This window comes from Pteropus alecto, unplaced genomic scaffold (genome assembly GCF_000325575.1).
Source record: "Pteropus alecto unplaced genomic scaffold, ASM32557v1 scaffold92, whole genome shotgun sequence".
NCBI classification, from domain to species: Eukaryota; Metazoa; Chordata; class Mammalia; order Chiroptera; family Pteropodidae; genus Pteropus; species Pteropus alecto.
Window position 1 is genome coordinate 2112918 of NW_006432447.1, and position 21787 is coordinate 2134704.

Consider the following 21787-nt stretch of genomic DNA (forward strand, 5'->3'; position numbering starts at 1 on the left):
AATTGTAAAGCGTTTTTAAGGATGGAAAAAATCCGTATACTACAATATTAAGTGAAAAATGGAAGATAAAAGCAAGAAAAGTATGGCTGTATATTTATTTAAAAACGTCATAGAAAAACTGGTAAAATGTCAGTAGTGGTTGTCTTTGGTGAGATTACAGGTGACTTATTTCCTTCATACTTTTCTATGCTTTCCAAATTCCCCACAAAAGGGCAACGTGTTAACTTTTCTATTCGGGTGGAAAAGAAGTGTCTTCATTTACTTCAAGAATATGCAGACTCTAGGACACATTTCGCTCAGAGGTATCAGAGCCCCATTACGCACCAGGGCAGCCTGCTGACAGAGCTTAGCTGAGGCTGTGTGAAAATTAAACAACCACTTGAAAAGTAGAAAGGTCTGCCACTTGGTGCCTGGGTGTCATTGAGACTCCTGCCACTCCCTCTGAGGCCATTCTCTAACGTGGTTGAGAACTTGGTTTGTGCCCACACTGGTTTGTGAGCACCTTGTTTGCAATACATCCACCCCCTTACACAGGCAAGATATTTAACTCTCATTTTACCAATTAGGATCTGAGGCAAGGTTAACGTAACTTGTCAAAGATCGCACATACACAGACACACACATGATGGATTTAGGATTAAGACACAACTTTGTGTTTTTGAACTTAAATACTATTGCCATGCATTCCTGTCCGATATCACTGAGCATAGTGATAATATCACTGGTGGAAAGTCCTTAGGACCAACACTCAGGGAACCAGGGCTCTGGTCCCAACTCTGCCACCAACGTGATGAGTGCTTTAGGTAAGCTCTTTATGCTTTAGGACTCGGTTTTTCCATCTGTTCAGTGGAAACAAGGATCTAGGTCCTACCGATCTCAGAGAGACCAGCCAAGAGCCAGGAGATGGGGTCCTGGAAGCCCTCTGAAATTAGTTTCCCAAGAGGGAGTTGATGTCATCAGCTCAGAATTACCTGCTCATAATTTCAGCCTGGAAATCCATGGGGAGTGAATAACCTTCATGTCCCAATAACCAGGTAAATATCTAAAAATCATGACACCATGAGTCAAGCACTCCCTATATTTCAGGTACCCTGTGAGCATTATCCCTGGGCACTGCCTTTCCCGGATGCCTCACAACCCTACAGTGAGGTAGGGACTGTTACTGCCATAAGCCAAGGACCTCTGTTAGAAGAGGTTGAGTCTTGAGTTAAGACAGGTCAGGATGACTCCACGTTATGTCTTCTGTCCTCCCTGCTCCCCTGCTCCCCTGCTTTCCCCTATGAACAAAAAGCCTGGCAAGTTGGAGGGCCCGGGAGCTATCTACTTGAAGCTATGAGGCCTCACTGAGTGGGCTCCAAACTCAACAGTAATTTCTCTGATGTGTACGCAAAGAACTTATTCAAGGAGCCTGTAAGGTCACCAGAAGAATGATGGATAAGGGCCACCTGGGAAGCTCATTAGATTGGGAGCTGCTTTCGTCTCTGCTCCTAAGTCCTGCCTTCATTACTTAAACTGCTTTTGTAAACCTCACTGTTAGGGGCCTACACTCCCTGGGAGTGCCCACTCTCCTCTCCATCTTATGTTGTAAACCAATATTGGAGGCAGAGGCCTGACAAAGAACCATTACTCACTTTTAATGAGACAGCTAGGGAAATAAATTGGCATATGTTAGTGAAATGGCTCATCAAGGTGAGTAATTATCTTCATGACTGGGCAGTGTACCCTCTGATGAAAGGATTTGCATTTCGTCTCTCATTGGGTTGTAGCTCTCCTGAACTAAAAGCAGGAGGTCAAAGGGAGCTTGGCTACTAATCACATATAACTACATTTTTCTAGTCTTGATCTTCATCATGTCACTCCCCAAATTCCAAAGCTTTTGTGGACATAGACTAAACAGCTGATCATACAGGAACAGAAAAATATAAAGCAATTGTTTTATATTTTATGGAATGGGGGGTGTGTGTGTGTTTGAAGTATGTCTGTGTGGTGCGACAGGCCGCCTGTCTGTAGGAAAAGCTATCAGAGAACAGTTATGACATGCTCTACTAGTTGAAATTGCTTACTTCTTAGTCCTGAACCAAACTTTTATTGAAGTCCAGTATTTTCTCCTTTACTTTTTTGTGCACTGATCTTGTGTCTTACATAATTAGCATCCAGTGACGTCCAGGTGTTTAACTGTCATTTCCAGGTGTTTTACCATTTTATGAAGAAAATGCCTTAGTACTCTTTTGTCTGTGTGACGAATATTGGTTTCATCTTACAAGACAGATCGCAAACCACTGGAGGTCAGGGTGAGGGTTTCTCTTTGGCTTCCACTGGCTCTGGAATCTGCTACAGTTCTCAGGATTGAAGAGACAATATCATAGGATAAGTTTCTCCCTGGTCTCAGCATCAGGAAGTACTGGAAGCACTGAAGACTTGTAAGCAGGTGATTGACAGTAGGTATTTCCCTGTAGGCATTGGCTACCAGGAGGCTCAGAGCTAATTCATTGCCCAACCCTGGTTCACTCCATGCTTTACAACTTCACCCTTGATGACACCTGACTTTCTTTTATTTTCATTTTATCCTCCACTAGATGGTAAGCTCCATATGGGCAGGACTATGTCTGTTTTGTGTTCTGCTCTATCTCCATTCCTAGTTCCTAGTACCGTGCCTGGCATTCAATAAATATTTAGAGTGGATGAACTTCAGGTTTTGCAACTTTTGTGTCTTTCTGCAGTACTTAAATTCTATTTGAAACAAAATGAGATAATATACATGTATCCACACACTCATGCTAATAGTTAAACAATATACTTGGCAAATATCAAGTTATTAAAAATTACAGTTAAAATGGGCTGAGTTGATTTGGTCTCTGGCTTGTGGTGTTTACATTACAATGAATTTTTAATTAATGGTGATGGAGAAATATCCAAATGGCTTTATTGGGACTGTTTTTAGTTCAGTAAGTTCAGTTTGGGTTTGGGGTGTGGTAGAAGAGTTCTTTTATCCTTCATTCTCACTAGGGTGGAAATTCTCAAAGGACATTGGTAAGAGCTTTAAAGATTTCTGAATGGATCCACAGCTTAGGAGAGGTTTCAAAAATGTTCACCTTCTCTTTTAGTGTCTCTTTGTCTGAGAGCAGTAAGTAGATTGTTATGGTTGGAGTAATGTTACAACCGATTATATAGGAAAGGGACTCAGATGTGGCCAAGTCGATGGTATGACTCACGTCTGAAAGACAACTGGAAAATTCTACTGGAAAACCAATCTGTCTTCAGCATCCAGATGTGTGACATTGTGAGTTCTATCGACTGTATTCACCGAATAGGTTTCTGAGGTGTCTTGTTTTAGACTTGGCTGGGCTGCTCGTAATGTCAGGCCATCCCCTCTACTGCAGGATTGAGTTCCGGGTTACAAAGTCTAGATCAAGGATGGCAAGGGAGGCATCATCTGACAAGTACATTCAGGCTCCCACTTGGCCTTTAGAATAAGGAGGTGGAGTTGTTTTCCTGACTCCCATTGGGGTCCTCTCAGGATACTCACCATTTCTGTCGATGGCGAAAGGCACATCAGTTGTGACAATTTCGTAGTTGCAAATCTGGCTGTACTGGGGGGAGCAGTCCTCGTCAACAGCCTCCACCTGTAGGATGCTGTCATAGATCTTGCCCTCTGTCACGACGGCCTTGTAGGCTGGCTCTTTGAAGGTGGGAGCAAACTCATTGACATCCTTCACTTGAATATGGACCACAGCCCTAGAATCCACACAGAAAAAAGAGATGGTGGTGAAAAAATAATCACACCGTCCTCCCACACCTCCTACAGGCACTGCCTCAGGTTCCAAGGCCAAGAGAATGGAGAAACCACAAGCCGGTCAGGGTGGTCGCTGTTCGAGTGTTCTGTCCTCCCTCCCTTGGGAGAACCTTCTACCTGCCCTCACCCCAAACTCCTGCGATGAATCCACCCCAGACAGCCTCCTCCCCATGCTTTGACCTCCTTATTACCCAGCTTTAGGCAACAGCTCTCCTCTTGATTATCTCCCCTTTCCCTTATTCATTCTTTCACTGGTTCACTCACTCCTCCATTCAGTAAGAATTTAACTGCTCTTACTCTGTGTTAGGCTCTGAGCCAGATTCTGTAAGGGAGAGAGTTACAATCCAAAATGAAAAGTGCTGCGACCGAGAGAAGCGTGTGGCCTGGCGGAAACCCAGGGAAAGGTCTCCATCAGGTCTGCTGGGGTGGGGTGGCTCAGGGAACGCTTCCCAGAAGAAACGACACCTGTACTCACTTCTGAAAGTGGAACAGGACTTCAAGGGAAGCAGAGGGGTAGAGAACTCTAGGTGTAGAAAGCGGCCGGTGCTGATGCCTGCAGTGGTCTGGGGAACTGGCAAGCAGTTGAGCAGGCTGGAGCAGCACGGTGTGACCACTGGGTACACATATCTGAAGAGCAGTGCATGAACAAAGACGAGTTGGCAAGAGTGGAAGGGGGTCCAGAAAGCTCTGTCAGGCTACTCACTTGTGTGATTTCTTCCAGGCTGTCTCCCGGGGCCCTGCGCCACAGTCGTAGGCCTGGATGATGAACGTGTACTCCTTCTGCAGCTCACAGTCGATGGGGCTCTTGGCCCGGAGCCGGCCCTCTCCTGATGTCTTGTTGAGCACCACGGCCTCAAAGGGCAGCTCTTGGCCATGTATCTTGAATGCACAAATTTCCCCTGCAGAAGGATGAAAGAAAGTGACTGAGGATCCTGAGAACTGCCAGACTGAAGACAGAGTTCTGTCGGGCCAGATTTGCAAACTCATCACCTCTAGGCCATTTCCTCCACACAGAGAACTGTCAAACTCAAAGAGGCCTCCAGAGACCCAGACCAACATGTTCATTTCATGGATGGTAAAACTGAAGTGTTTCACACATGGAAATATCGCCTATCAAGTATATCCAGCAGATAAAGGGGAGAGTCATGTGCCAGGGAGTTGGCTGATGATCTGGTTTGCCACTTTTCCTAGCAGATTTCCTGCTTGCCCTCTGCTCAGACTGAAAGTTAGGACAATCAAAAGACAAATGACTGCAGAGGAAAGGAGAAAAAGGCCAGGATGTTCACAATCTTTTGTCTCATGACAACAGCCTTGCTACCTGAAAGCGTGCTCTGTGAGCCAGCAGCAGAGCATCCCCAAGAACCCGTTGGTAATACAGAGGCCCAGGTCCCACCCAGACCTCCTGCGTCACACTCTGCATTTTAACAGGGTCTCTGATAAAACAATAGCAAAGCAAGATTTGTTTGCTTGCTAAATATGAGCTGCACTGTTCTTCTCTGTCCTTTCCTCCTGATTGAAACACCCCACAGTTGCTGCAGTCACATGCCCCCCCCCCACTCCTTTATGTCTCTGCACCCATCACTTCCCTGTGGGGAGAGGGACGCCACTCTGAGTTGCCATTTTCTCTGGAAACAGTCGGCATGAGTCTATGTGAGATCCAGAATCCCCGTGGAGCCTGAGAAGCTAACTTCTTAAAGGGCTGCACATGTTGTGAAATTAATGCGTTTCTCCCCCTCAGCTGGTTAATGCGTATTATAACTATTTCTCTGCATTAAAATATAACGCCGTGAAACTTTCTTCCTTGTCTCAATTAATGGATATTTATTGAACCCGGACTGCAAGTAAGCCTTGTAGAGTGTGCCTTGGGAAGTGCTGGAAAATCGAAATGTGTTCTCTTCTCATTCTGAGGGAGTTTACAGATTTGTTGGGGAGACAATGTCTAGATGTCCATTCAGAGTGACTGTTCAGAGTGAAAAGGGGTGCGTGAGCATCACGTGGCATGGCGGCAAGGAGTTCAGCTATAGGATGCTGGGGTGTAAAACATAGATAGACTCAGAGCCCAGAGTTCCGTATTCACATTCCAGGTTTGGCCACTTACTCGCTGTATTAGTCAAATTATATTGATGCTCTGCGTCTCAATTGTGTCATCTGTAAAATGGCCCAGAAGATAGTGTTGCGGGGAGGGCATCTATGCTGAGATGCCCCAATCTTGGTCTGACATTGCTCCTGCTGCACTGCTCGGACCAGGGTGCAGTGCCTAGCGTGCACAGTTTAAGGGGGCCCTCACTCTCAGGGTGACCAGGCACCTGTGCAACTGTTGTAACGTGACAACGAGAGAACAGATAACATGAATGCATGACTGCTCTGCGCCCAGCACCCTGTACCTCTACCCAGGTGACCGCAATCATTCTTCATAACAAACTTGCAAAGCAGATGTTTGATACTAATTTGTACAAATTAAAGAAAAAAGAATCAGAGAGGTTATTACTTGGTCAAGCTCACAGAGCTAAAGCTGGTGTAAAACCCAAATATGGCTGACTCCTAAGGCCATGCGTGTTCTGTTCCATTGCACATTCTCCAAGCAGCTCCACAGCTTCTAAGGGACCGCTGTGGGCATTGCTTCCAGTAACATGCTATATTCCTATTCAAGCCTCATTCAGGAGAGAAATCCCCCATTTTACACATAGAAAGCGTGCACTGAGATGGTCAATCAATACCGACCTTACCTTTAGGCTTTTGTTTTTTTATTATTTCATTGATCCTTAATTTCATTATGAACACTCCATTTTTACTGTAACCACCCCCCCCCCTCAGCCATTTTTCAAATGGAGTTGTGGACTAATGGACAAGATAGACAGGTCGTGGGCCAGGCTCTGACAAGAAGGCTGGTTCCCCACTACACCGCTGTGGCTCAGGATCACCTGATATCTCTGCATTCCCCTCTCTGATGAGGCTACTCCACAGCCTCAGGGCCAGAGGACCAGTTCCCTCGGATCCTCAAGTTTAATTTCTGCTCTGAATTGTCTGGGATTAAATAAATAAACTTGTAAAGTGCCTGCCTTATGAGGCTATACCAGGATCAATGCCAATATAAGAATATTACCCGCGAATGTATCCAGACTGGTTCTGGGGCATTCTCTAGACTGCCCGACCACTGCCATAATTACAAGACCAATCAGACCATTTCTCTTTGAAGAGTCCACTTAAACCAAAGATAAATGAAGGTAATTTTCTGTTGGAAACCTTTGATTACAACTGAAGTAGTTCTCAAGACTCAGAAATCCTGAACAAGAGGAAAGAAGAGGAAAGGAAACAATGAAGGAAAGAGGAGGGACAAGAAGAGACACAGGTGAGGGTGAGATAAATTCAACCTCAGGGCAACATCGCTAAATTCAGTCCAATTCAGTTCAATGGAACCAGTATTCTCTGAGAGCTGACTAAGTGCCAGGGACTGTGCTGGGCCTGGAGGCACAAAGATTTGACTTGGACACCTTAAAACATAAGGATACCCTATCTTCTTCAAGTAGACAGTCAAATAAACAAGCACAATGCAATGCTCATTTAGTTTTCACCAGCTCTCAGATTGAGACAGGATGTGGCACCATGAGAACACAACATAGAATTCACGTCACCCTCAGTTATCCCACCTCTTCATCTGACACTCGTGTTCTGGTTGCAAAGATTTTGATTCATTTCTTCATCCATTCATTCACCTTATAAATATTTATTAGGGTCTATGCTCCCAGCACTGATGAAACGATGATGAACAAAACCAGACCAGTCCTGGCCTATAAGCTGCTGCCAGTCTGGTAGGGGAGGAAAATAAGCAATCAGAGAATCACATATCTAAACGAAGAAAGGTGATTGTGATACATGATTGAAGGAGAGCTACACAGTGCCAGGAGAGTTCTGACCTAGTAGGCAGCAGGGAGGGCTCACCTAAGAATGTGACAGCTGAGCCGAGATCATAGTAAGAAAAAGAGGAACACACCCAGGCCACAAGGGAGAAAACTGTTTAAGGCAGTGGGGGTGGCATGCCATAGGGCCCTTAAGCAGGAAGGAACATAGTCAGGCCAAGGGACTACAGGGCCAGTGTGGCAGAAGTAGAGGCAATGGGCAGGGCCGGCCTCATGGCTTCATGAGTATGTGGCCTGAGAACCAGACAGGGCCCGGGCTCAAGCAGGTCCTGAGCTTGGTTTAAATCTCTGCTGTCGCCATCTTGAAATTGTTAATAATTTAATCTTTGAACTTGTGTTTTGTAAAGGAAGTCTGATGAGATAATGGAGCATATTGTGAGCAGAGGAGGTGGGTGCAATAGGCACACTCATTGTCCTTACTGTCCCATTTACATATAGCATTCAAGATGCCACATGAGCACAGAATTGTGGTGGACCTAGGATGCATGGGAGTTCAGCAGCACTCAGAGGATGAACAAGGTAAGCATGTGACATCAAGGACTAAGTGAGTGGGGAGCTGACAGCCCTGAGAAGATACCCCTTCTGTTCAAACCAAAACTGTTTAAACATAGAAGGGGTGTTTTAAGAATCATGATCAACCAGAGCCCTGTTGCGTCCTTTCATATTTAATTTTTTTGTTATTTATTATTATTTATGCCTATAGCACCTGGTCTTCCTAGGTGGTTTCCCATCCAAGTACCAACCAGGCCCGACCCTGCTTAGCTTCCGACATCAGACATCAGGCTTGTTCAGGGTGGCATGGCCGTAGACCATGGACCATGCATGGCTCCACTGGGGCGCGAACCCATGACCTTCTGTGAGTAAAGCAGACGTGGTAAACGCTACACCATAGAACCACATCCTGCTGTATCCTTTCTTACTTCTGTCATTTCTCTGTAGTAGCCAGCCACTTACATGGAAAATGATGACAGAAAGGAAAAGGAAAGATAAGACATCCCATAGTTCCTTTTCTTTGGGGCTGTCTTTGCCATCAGTAAGCCAAAGGTAGAGAGTGTTAGGAGAATATGCATATATCAAGAAAAAAAAATAGTGGAGTTCAGTTTGCGTGGCATTTACATTGCTCCGGTAAAGAACTAAATACATATGCATACATGAGCTACAAAATGCAAATTCTGTAATTTTCAGAGATTCTGCACAGCAGTTAAATCTTCCTATATTTGCATTTAAAACTGGCATTGAACAGTATAAATGGTAAAATTCATGCTAATAATTTAAAATTTTTATTTTTCTTTACTCAGAATGACATCAAACAGCAACTTTAAAACACAACATGTTGCGGGGAGAGAGAGACAAAGACAGAGACAGACAGACACAGAGACAGAGAGAGACAGACTGTGGAAGAAAGGGCCCGGGATGGAGTCCTGAGGAGAAAGGATATTTAAAACTGCTGTTCCCGGTGCCACTGTGTGACACATTAGGCTGTCTGATCTTTTGGGAGGCCTGCCACTAGACTTTGTTATTATTAATAAAGCACTGCTGTGGGAGGATGATGTACTTAAAAGGAAAAGATCAGACTTAATGGTTTCCATAAAAAAAAAAAAATCGCTTTTAAAATTTTGCTTTCCAACATGCTTTCTTGGGTGGGAGAGCTGGTGTGCCAGAAACTGTAAGTGGGAGCGTAACACATAAATGAACACACACTTTGGACCAGCAATGGGCTCTGTGGGGAGACGAGGCCAGCAGCATAAGGCTGCAGAGCCTCTGGGTGCTGTCTTACACTGACTGAGACCTAAGGTGGCTGAAGGTAGCTTCACCGGGAACCCCCATGTGGGGCCAGGTCAGAAGGTGAGCTCCCAATATGCCTGATGGAGCACAACGGCTCCATCTCCATAGTCACCTGTCTGCATCTCACAATTACCTTTTCCTCTTTAGTAACATATCTCCCAACACATCAGCAGAAATTGGTGTAGTAGTTTCTTAATTCCTTCCATAAGATTCTGGGAGAAATTAATGAATGAATGCCTTGATGAATGAACAAATGAATGAAATTGATTTTTAGAAAGTATTTTGCTCCTGCCCTTGAATACCCTTGAACAACATACTGTATTGATTGCATTTTTCAGATGAGGAAACTGAATCTCAGGGAAATTAAGCAGTTCATCCAAGGTCACTTTGGTAGTAAGGAGCAGATCAAGGACTGATATCTGGACCCTGTGAATCTCAATCCAGTACTCTCTTTGTTCTTTCATGGGCTTATCATAGGGTGATTGTGACGTTCTAGGACAGTGGTTCTCGAAGGGTGATCTGTGGACCCCTGGGATCCCCAAGAACATTTACACAGGGTCCATATTATCATCCTATACAGGGTCCAAAATTATCATCTTAAACACTAAGACATTTTTTTACTTTTTCATTGCGTTGATATTTGCGTTGATGCTGTAAGAAGAGCTGGTGCCTTATTAGCACCTAACCGCATTCTTCACCAGATACAGTCACAATAATAAATAAATAAATTAACAAACAAGCAAATAAGAATGATTTTAATGATGCAGTAAATATCAATATCAATTTTGTTAAGTCTCAATCCTTGAGTACATGTATTTTAATATTCTGTGTGACACAGTGGAAAGTACACATAATGCACCTTTGTATAGCAAAGTAGGCTCGTTCATTTCCAGGAAAAGCATTTGTGTGATTTAAGTTGAGCTGGGAGCTGAACTGGGACCTTTTTCATGGAATGCCATTTTTACTTAAAAGAATGATTGACAGACTTTATTGTCTCAATCCTTGAGTACATGTATTTTAATATTCTGTGTGACAAAGTGGAAAGTACACATAATGCACCTTTGTATAGCAAAGTAGGCTCGTTCATTTCCAGGAAAAGCATTTGTGTGATTTAAGTTGAGCTGGGAGCTGAACTGGGACCTTTTTCATGGAATGCCATTTTTACTTAAAAGAATGATTGACAGACAGGCTATGTTTATTCAAACTTGAGTGTGAGGCGGATACTTTTTTAAAGTAAGCCTGTCACTTCAAGGAAAAGAACTAGTAGTATTTGTTGGTAATGATAAAATCCGAACTTTCTATTTTGGAAAACTTGTGTCTGCCACAGTGAGTTTGGAATACTTTAGTGCTTTAATACTTTAGTATTTTTTATGATGATATGGGTAGTGATATTAATGAATGTGACTGATATCATATAATGAAATGTCAACTTTTGAAAGATCTACTTAACAACGAATCAATATCATCCAAATGACCAATGCATCATGAGATATAGTCATGTACAGGTAAAAAAATTCATTTAAAATTGACCAATGGATTTTAATGTAACAGTATATAATGTTCATTAATGTGATTTCAGATTCTTTATTATAAGTAATCTTTAAGAAACTTTTAAAGTTCCGGTGCAGTATCAGAGAAGAATATCTACAATTATCTGAAAAGATTATTGAAATATTCCTTTCTTATCCAACGACAAATCTGGGTAAAGTCATTTTTTTTTCTTCACTTACTTTGACCTAAACAACAAAACAAGATAGATTGGAAGGCAGAAGTAGATGTGAGGATCTAGCTGTCTTCTATTATGGTAGACATGGAAAAGATTGCTTAAATGTACACAATGCCACCACTTCTCATACTCATTTTATTTTGGAAAATGTACTTTTTTGATCAAATTCTGTTATTATGTTAACTTGTAATGAGTTTATTATTTTTATTTAAAAACGAATTAATAAATAAGCGTCTGAAAGTTTCTCAGTTCTAATTTCTATGGTAAATATTGACCAATATAACCTATAAAGGCAAAAGTTCTTGAGAGTCACTAATAATGTTTAAGAGTGTGAAGAAGTCATGAGACTAAAAAGATTGTAATTTACCAACCACAGTTTCCATGCAGATGATTCTGTATTCTGTTCTTGACGTTTATAACATGACCCATCACCTCTCAGAGAAGTCCTCATCTCAGAGCAACCCAATTCGCTATGTATCTCACAGCTGAAGCACTTGTATGAGAGTAAGCCGAGCTTAATATCCAGAGTCCTGAGAGTGAGAACTTCATTTCCAGATTCTCATCCAAGCATGGATGGCTAAAATCTGGCTCTGAAGCCAGACAGGCTGGGTTCAAATTTTACCCTTGTGACCTTGGGCAATTCACTTACCTCTCTGTACCTGTTTCCTCATTTGTAAAATGAGATGTTACCTTATAGCATTGTCAGTTGTGGGGAGGTCTAAATGAGCTAATATTTGCAGAGCATTTATCAGTGTCTGGCACGAAGTAAGTACTGTCAAGTGTTAGCTCTTATCAGTGTCATTATATTGAAAAAAAGTAAGTCACACACTTCTGGAAAACTGCCTGTTTGCATTCGAGAACAGAAGAGGCTGAATGTAGAGATTGTTTCATCATCAGAAATATTTTGAATGTATATCACATGTGTCATTAAACAAACATCTGGCTCCTTGAAGCACCTTGTACCTATCAGCCACTGCTTATACATATTTATTTTACTGAACATCATTGGCCAATGACTGCATACTGTGCATCTGCAAAATCTCATCGAGGACCAGTACTGCCTCCTGGGGAGAGTTTACTTAGGGTCGATCGGTGTTGTTTATCTGTTTGAATTTGCTCATCACAGTGACTAGAAGTTGCTAATGGCCTTTTTTGGTAAGAGTCAAAGATGCTAAATATCCTGCCCTCAGTGGGTCTTTCTTATACCACCGAGAACCATCTCACCTGAAATGGCTATGGTAACCCTTGAGAAACACTGTACCCCAAGCATGCAGCTAGTCTGCATGGAACAAACATCAGGCCAGGTTCATGGCCCGATCCGAGGACAATAACAGATCTTGCAAAGGCTTCTTCTCCAGGTTTGTGAGGCCCCTCTAGATACCACCTGCTTTCAGCTGCACACTCTGTCCTCCTCAGTACACACACTTGGCAGACTGTGAACACTGACCATGCTGCCAGAGGGCTGGGCAGATGAGTTTTTTAACGTGTACTCTGTACCTCTACATAGAGTTATCTGCAGTCACTTTAGGTATAATAAAATGGGAAAGGACAAATTACATCAAGAGGTAATCATGCCCAGAATATCAAATTAGGGCTAAACTTAGAAGTAAACCTATATTTAAAGAAAAAGTTGATTTTAAGCCCTCCCGCTTCAGATAAAAACTTATTATTTTTAAAAGTAGAAAGCTAAAGTGTAAACTTCAATGGATTGTCACTTTGGCTGCTCCTTCGTATGTCTGTGTGGCATGGGGATCTCAGACAGACCTTGGGTTGGTAGGCAGATGACTTTCATCTGAGTTCCAGTTCTGCTTTTCTGGGCTGGGTGACATTGGATGGTTCATTACAACTGAGGATCACAACATTCCTGATCACAAAGTGCCATGAGGCTGCAATGACAAACTAAATGTGAAAGCGCTTTGGGAAGTATAAAGGTCTATCTACTTTTTGTTATTATAATAAGTCCCACCTTCGAGCCTGAGTACCTAGATGCATATTGGCAACTTAGCTTGTTTCTATTAGAAACCAAATGGGGGAAGGATGTCACCATTTATAGCTTTCTGTCTACTTAATACTGAGCAAAATAAAAATAACTCTCTTATTTAAGAAGTCACTTTCCTAAAGTTTTATGCTGAAATCAAAATACCCCTCCCTCTGGAAGATTAGCACAGCATAGTTATTATGTTGCTGAAAAAAAACAATGAAGACAATGCATTTTCCCTTCTTTGGCAATATTTGTTGAATGAATAAATGATGTAACAACTAATATATGTGCTCAGAGACTTGAAGAGGTCCCCATGGCTCAGCTAGTCACAACTGGGTCAAGGAGAGCTTGAAGGCATGTCGGGCGGTGATTTGGTCAGGAGGGTGCTCAATGGTCTGGAGTCAAAGGACTTCAGGTACAAAAATGTGCTGTATTTATCATTTATTCAGCAAACTTTCTCTGGGTAAAAATAATATGGCAAAAAGAAAATAAGTATATAGTAATAATTTATAAAATACACTGCGGCCCACATTTATTGAGCACTTATGATGGACCAGGTCCTTATTTAAGTCAGCAGTGAAAACCTCCTACATCTCTGTATGTGCTGACCTGCCTAGCCAGAGGTTGGAGATTTGGATGAATCAGAGACCAGGTCTGTCTTCACAGACAGGAGAATGAGGCAGATGAACAAAGAATTAAGTGCAATAAAGTGCTACAAAGGCTGCAATAGGTGTTTTGGGTGTTATGAGAACACAAATGATGATGAATCAGTCAACCTCACCCCACAATACTTCCAGAATTAGTTGTTTGCTGTCATGTAGCCACCACAGGGGAAGGCTGTACTGCAAGAAAGAAGGAGTTTCAGTCTAAATAAGTCTGCTGAGACAAGACTCTGCCCCAGGCAGGTCAGTCTTTACTACCTATGGACACTATTATATCTTTCTCTTTACAATGGCATTTCAGTGTTTCTATTCCTAGCAGAAGGGTGGTATAAGTCAGTGCCTGAGAGTCAGATAAACCTCGATTCAAACCCGAATTCTTCAATTGTTACCTCTGTAACTTTGAAAAGTTAATCTTCCATGCCTCCACATCCCCGTCTGTATAATGGGAATAAAGACATCATCCTGCTATGGTAAACATGTTATAATCGGACTAGTATTTATTTCCTAAACTGAGAATTTACTGTGGCATGACTTGAGTTGAGCAATTGTGTAAAGCTGTATAATTTAATCCTCACCACAACTGTATGAGGAAACCGGCAGAAAGTGATGGCAGACCACATCAGTTGGGCACTTTCCTGGTTCCACCATGGTACCCTTACCAGTGTTAGCAACTTCCTGGCCTCCTGCTGACCTCACTGGTTGATCTTGACGTGTCCACAATTGTGATATGATGTCAGAATGGAGGAGGAGAGAGGGAGCAAGGAAACCACGTTGAATAGCACAGTGACTGTGCTTTTAATGGGCAAATTTTCTAATATTTGTTAAGAGAGTGTTTTAAACCCCGTATCTCAAAAATTACTGAACTAGATGCAGTTACCAGATGGGAATAAATACATTTCCCACTGCCAAGCAAAAGTCCTGCCAAATAACAACAGAGCACTTATTTAAAAATGAAGAGATCTTGTTCCACAGCTATTGAGTACAGTTCAATCGGATCCACCCCACAACTATTATTTAAAATCTATCTCCGTTAACTCCTACTTGTTCTTTAAGGAAAATTATGCATGTTAAGTGTGCTAGCATGAAAAGGTCCCATCCAAATATAATGGCCCTTTGTGCTGTCCAATCACTTCCATCAACAAAAATTTTGTGAGCATCTGCGTCCCACGGGGAAGAAATCTTAGTAGGTGCTCAGGTCCCCCAAAGCCTAAGATTCTGTCCTTACTCTCCAGGGGCTTACAGCTGGGTTTCAGAAACAGAAGCTATACATAGGACCAAACAATTAAAGGTGTTTGAGGTTAATGAGTGCTAATGAGTTATTGAGACATAGGGACTGAATATTACAGCCTCCTTAATTTACCAGAGGAAGACCAAATACTCAAATAAAATTGGTACGAATCATGTTGACAGGTAAAATCTTTGGAATCTTTTCCTGCCTTCTTTTTCTTGGTGTCCAAACAGGGGTCTCATATATGACCTCAAGATTGAACCAGTCGGAGGTTCAAACCCAAGCAAACCTGAAGGCTTGGTTTGCCCCCAACTCCCCAATTTATTTATTTATTTTCCTCTACTTCATTCTGAGTTTTTTTCATCTACAGTGTCTAGAAACTCAAATAGGCACAGGATGAGTTTCCCTTCAAAGGATGACATGTTAAATACTGCACTCCACACTTTTCAACGTGGAAGCCACTGGCCAAAATGTGGCTCTTGAACACTAGAAATGTGGCTTAGTGGGACCAAGGAACTGGATTTTTAATTTTATTTAATTTTACCACTTTAAATATAAATTTAAGAACAGATACTCAATTCAGTTACTGGAAAAATTTTAAGTATGTTTGGGTATGAGAATAAATTTTTTCAGCTATAAATTAAACAAAATCTAAATACAGATCAAATGTTTCCAATGAAAATTAAAAGCCTAAATTGAAATGTCTTGTAAGTGTAAAACATACCAGATGTGAAAGACTCTTTTATAAAAAACATAAAGTTTCTCATTAATAATGTTCTATTCAATAACATATTGATATATTATTAGATATTTTGGGTTATATAACATACATTATTAAAATTAATTTCAACTGTTTCTTTTTACAGGTTTAATGTGGCTACTAGAAAATATATAATTACATATGGGGCTTGAATTATGTTTCTGTTGGATAGTGCTGCTCTGCGTAATTAACAATATACATCACTAGAGGCTGATTTTCTCAAAAAATAAATGTAGAGAGGATGCATTCTATGATAACTGTAGAATTGGTTCTGCTTTAATGTTGATTTTTATTTCTGAGCATTATTCCTAATATTTAGGATAATATTTCTTCTTAAAACATTGGCCCATTTGGCCTTCTTTAGATGATTAAGCCAAATTTAGCTCAAGTTCCGAAAGTATTGATTGTCAGGCCTTGAATTAGCATTGCCTCTTACCGATTGTTATAGGACAAAAAACATTTTTTAGTTTTAATGATACTGAGTATTTAAATAGCTCATTGATCACTTATAGAAATTCAGATACGTATACTGACAAATTGCTTTTCATTAATTATCAGCTAAGGTAGAAGCCTTTTAGCAATAGGATTCTAGTTTGTAATTCACTTAGTCACCAAATTTGAAAATGTGTCATGCTTATAAAGAAAATTTTATTTTTATAAAATAATTTAATAACATTACATTAGTATTATATTATTAATTTTATAATATAGTTATATATTGCATATCAAGTCATTATGTTAATATCATTATTGCACTTTTTCTAATTAGAATAATTCATACTCACACAAAATGTAATGTACTGTTCTTGTTTCTCCACAAATGGGAGGAAAGAAATGTGGGGTTGTAAAAGGTAGAAGTAAAGGGACCTACAGAGCTCTGCTTCTAACACACTTATTCTCTCAAAATAACACTCACAACCCTGGACCAATAGCTCCCCTTCCCCCTAAAAATACCTACAGGTCTGGAGAGTGATTAAAAATAGAAAGATTTTGGAAAGAGCGGAAAATTAGAGGAAGCTACTAGCAATGGGTGAGTTTTCCGTTTTGTAATTATTTTTTAAATTGTGGTAAAATACACATAACATAAAATTTACTGTCTTAACCATTTTTAACTATACAGTTCAGTACTACAGTTCAGTACAGTTTGATCCTTTGCTCTGAGGGCAACTGTAGCTCTAATGGAGCAGAGGGGCTAAAACTCTGATAGAAGTCTCTTGTTTTTTTGGCCAAGTGAATAGGACTGATGGTGTGTGAGGGAGAAATCTGAAACAAGAGTGAGCCAGGGAAGGGGAAGCCCAAACTCTATGTTTAAACTCCATCCAAACCTCTGGCTAGCCCCAGAATTATGGATGTGAGGAATAGACTGAAAGCATCTGTACTGAGATCTGAAATGCTGCCCACTGCAGGCAAGAGAGAGTTTAAAATTTGAGTTGAACTAAGTTAACTGCCTATTAAAACAAACATCAACAATTTTTTTAAGGAGTATGAGTCTTTTCAACATAACATCCAAAATGTTGAGAATGCAGTCCGAACTTACTTGACATATGAAGAGCCAGAAAAATGTGACCTTAAGAGAAGAGACAACAGGGGCTAACCCCAAAATAACTCAGATATTTGTATTCTCAAACATGTACATTACATAAGTGCTTATGTAATGTTTGCTCAAGGCTATAAGAGAAAATATGCATATTATGAATGAAAGACATAAATCTCATCAGACAAATATAACATAGAAAAAATAATCAAGTGAAAATTCTATAACTAAAAGATAATATTTGAAATAAAATATTCACTGGATGGATTTAATGGCAGAATGAAAATGACAGAAGAACAAATTAGTGAATGCAAGATAGATCTTTATAAAAGTACCCAACCTGAAGGAAAGAGAGAACAAAGATCAAAAGGAAATAAACAGCTCAGGTGACCAGTGAGAAATCTGAAGTAGAAAGAGAAAAAATATTGAAAGAAAATACAAGTTTAAGGACCTATGGATTGATATAAAAAAGTCTTACAAACAGGTAATTGGAGTCCCAGAAAGAGAGGAGAGAGAGAATAAGGTAAAATTAATATTCAAAAGAAATAATGTTTGAAAATGTTCCAAATTTGGTGAAAGATATATATTTACATATTGAGGAAGCCAGAGAACTCCAAGAGGAATAAATATGAGTAAAACCACACCTATGCACATCAATGCGAAAGGTAATAAAAAAGCAGCCAAAAAAATGACATTATATACAGAAGAGAAATAATTTGAATGACTGTGAACTGATCACAAACCATGGAAGCTAGAAGACAGTGGGAAAACATCTTTAAAGAACTAAAAGAAAAATAAAAACTATCAGCATATAATTCTATAACAAGGAAAAATAGCCTTCAAGAAAAAAGGTGAAGTGAAGACATTTTAGTTCGTCTCCACTAGACTGGGCCTACAAGACATGCTAAAGGAATTTTTTTGGTTATAGAGAAATGACAATGGGGGAAAAAGTAGGACTTCAAGGATGAAGATCAGAAATTATAAGCATCTGGGTAAGTCTAAGAGATAATTTTTTTTTTTGCTTTTAATTTCTTTAAAAGGCATATGATTGTTTAAAGTAAAATTATAACTGTCTGTGGAGCTTATCATATGTATAGTTATAATACATGTTATCACTATTGCAAAAAAATATGAAAGGAGAGGGGTGGTAAATGGACCGATATAGTTGCAGGGTTTCTGCAGTTTGCTTGAAGTGGCAAAACAGCAACTCTAGGAAGACTGAAAATTATAGATATAGAGAGAGAACAAGTGATCATTTAAAAAAAATGAAAAAGATATAACTAAGAACTCAATAGATAAATTAAAGTGAAATTCTAAAGAATATTCAACTAATCCCAAAGAAGGAAGGAAAGGAGCAACAGAGAAACAAACATCAGAGGTTAAACAGAAAACAAATAATAAAATGGTAGATATAAATTAAACCATATCAATACTTATATTAAGCATTACAATAAAAATGCAGAGATTAGCAGAGTGGATAAAACTCCAGATCCAACTATAGTCATGCTTTGCTTAATGATGGGGATATGTTCTGAGAAATGTGTTGTTAGATGATTTCATCACTGTGCAAACATCATGGAGTGCACTTACACACACCTAGATGGTATAGCCTGCTACACATCTAGGCTTATGTAATATATAGCCTGTTGCTTTTAGGCTACAGACCCATTCAGCATGTTACTGTACTGAATACTGTAGGCAACTGTAACACAGTGGTATTTGTGCATCTAAATATATCTAAACCTTATGAAGTATAATGGACTGTACAAAATTGTATGTGCTATACTTTTATACTACTGGCAGTGCAGTAGTTTTGTTTTTACCAGAACATTACAAACATGTCAGTAATGCCTTGCCCTATGACATTATGATGGCCATGACATCACTAAGTGATAGAAATTTTTAAGCTCCATTTTAATCTTATGGGACCACCTTCGTATATGCGGTCACTGTGACTGAAACATTGTTATTCAGAGCATGACTATATATATGTGTTATTTACAAGAGATGCACTCCTAATATAAACACACATATATGTCAAAAGAAATGGGCGGGAAAGATATCTGATACAAATAGAAAGCACAGGAAGGCTGGAGCACAAAAATTAATTAATATCAGATGAAACTGATGTCAAAACAGCATATTACTAAAAAAGGACATTTTGTAATTACAAAGGGAAGAGACAGCAGTCATAAAAGTATATGCACCTAATTAGAAAGCATCAAAACACATGAAGCAAAAATGAACAGAATTAAAGGGAGAAATAGATAATTCCACAATCATAGCAGAAGAATTTTGGTAATTGATAAACAAGACAAAAAAACAATAAAGTCATAGGCAATATAAACAACACCATAAATTCCTTTGTACTACTAACTGGTATTTATAGAACATTATATCCAACTGCAGAATACACATTCATTTCAACTCATATGTCACATTCACAAAGACCCTGGGTCATAAAATGAATTCCAATCAATTTAAAAGGCTGAAATCCTCGAGTGTGTTCTCTGACCACAATGGAATTAAACTGAAAATCAGTAACATTGAACAATAAGAGATCAGGAGAAACTCTAGATACTTGAAAATTAAATAATACACATTTAAACCATACATGAATTAAAGAAAAAATTAAAAGGGAAATTAGTAAATAATTGGAACTGAAGATAATACAATATGAAAAAATTTGTGATGCAGATAAATCAGTGCTTAGAAATTTATAGCTTTAAATGCATATACTATAAAAGAAAAAGATCTAAAATCGAAACGCTAGAAAAAGAATAAAGTAAATCCAAAGTAGATGGAAAAAAAATCCTCCATTGATTATTATCTTATTTAAATCATACATTAAATAATTTAAATTTTTTATTTAAAAAAATCTTCCCACAAAAAAACAAAACAAAACAAAACAAAAAAACCATAGGCCCAGATTGTTTCATTGATGAATTTTATCATAGAAGAAGAAATAACACCAATCATATATAATTTGTTTTTAGAAAATAAAAGAGGAGGCTTTTTAAGAGGCTGGTATTGTCCTAATATCAAAACTTGACAGAGACATTATAAGTAAAGAAAATTACAGACCTCTATCTGTCATGAACATAGACACAAAAATTCTTAACAATATATAAGCAAATATATTGCTAATCTTTATATAATGTTTATAAAAAAGATTATGACTCAGTAGAATTTATCTCAGAAATGTAAGATTTATCATATTAATGTAATTTACCATATTAACAGGAGAAAAGAAAAAACCATATGGTCATCTCAACAGATGTAAAAACGAATTTGCTGAAATTTAACACTATACATAATAAAATCTTCTAGCAAACTAGAAATAGAAGAAAACTTGTTCAAACTGATAAAGGGCACTTATGATATACCTACAGTTATCATCATACTAACTTCGTTCCTAAACTCAGGAACGAGGCAGGATGTCTACTCTCACTATTTAACAGTTTTTGAGTGCTTATTTTGTGCCAGTGGCTTTAGAGGACTCTTAGTGCATGTACCACGTTTTCTCTCATTATACAGATGACACTAGAGCACAGAGAGGTTAAGAAACTTGCCCCATGTCACAGAGGAATCACAAGCCAACATTTAAATTCAGATCACCCTGACTTCAGAGTTTACCTCTTATCACAACTGTCTTCTCAGTAGTATAATAATGATTATTTCTATAGGAAGTTATAGGCAGAGGGGAAAGCTTTCTGTGTCTGGCTTCTTCACACTTTCCTCTCCCATTAGGCTGAGAGACAAAAATAACTGCTGACACTGTCCACCAGGGACAAAGCAGACACAGGCTAAAAGGTACGAGATTTCCAGGAGATGCCAGAGAGAGAGAGAGAGCCACTGACTAATTTACACATCTCCATCAAAGACGCCATGCTATCCATCATTAGGAATATTCAAATTACAGTGGTATTGTGCTACTAAAAGTCAGTCTAATTTGCTCATTTTCATTATTTAGAGGCAGTTAATTAAAAACCTAGTCAATATTTATTTTACTCCCTTCACATCAACAGTGATTTCTTGCTGCGGTGCTTTCACACCATTAGTTTTATGACTTGACGCGCCCTATAGTGGGGTTCCTATATTTGCGTCTCCCATTATTTTAATTTCAAGCAAGACATCAAACCGCTGTAAGCATTCAGCCATTGCTGGTAGGGTGGAAGGAGCCATCGTGGTGCTCGTTTTTATGAGGAGCAGACACTACAGGATTATACAATAGGGAATGGACGGACCCTGGTCCCATCTACAGGGAGAACGTGGGGGTTCAACTTTTGGGCAGGCAAAGGATTGACCAAGAGTGTTATACTGGCCAGAAACTGGCAACCTTAATCCTAAGCCCGTTTAGTCACTTCATATCACTTAATAATGGAGAAAGACTTGCTATAT

General features: G+C 39.6%; 1 protein-coding gene and 1 pseudogene across 1 annotated transcript in view; both read right to left on the reverse strand.

Moving 5' to 3' along the window:
- The window catches only part of CLSTN2 (calsyntenin 2), a 361956-nt gene that overhangs the window by 122653 nt on the left and 217516 nt on the right, over positions 1 to 21787 (reverse strand). Inside the window, exons 3-4 of the mRNA XM_015585757.2 lie at positions 4497 to 4692; positions 3527 to 3735 (exon numbers count right to left, since the gene is read on the reverse strand). Coding sequence (XP_015441243.1) covers positions 3527 to 3735; positions 4497 to 4692 — 405 coding nt within the window. The remainder of the gene's footprint in view (positions 1 to 3526; positions 3736 to 4496; positions 4693 to 21787) is intronic.
- LOC112476023 lies at positions 8405 to 8520 on the reverse strand (annotated as a pseudogene).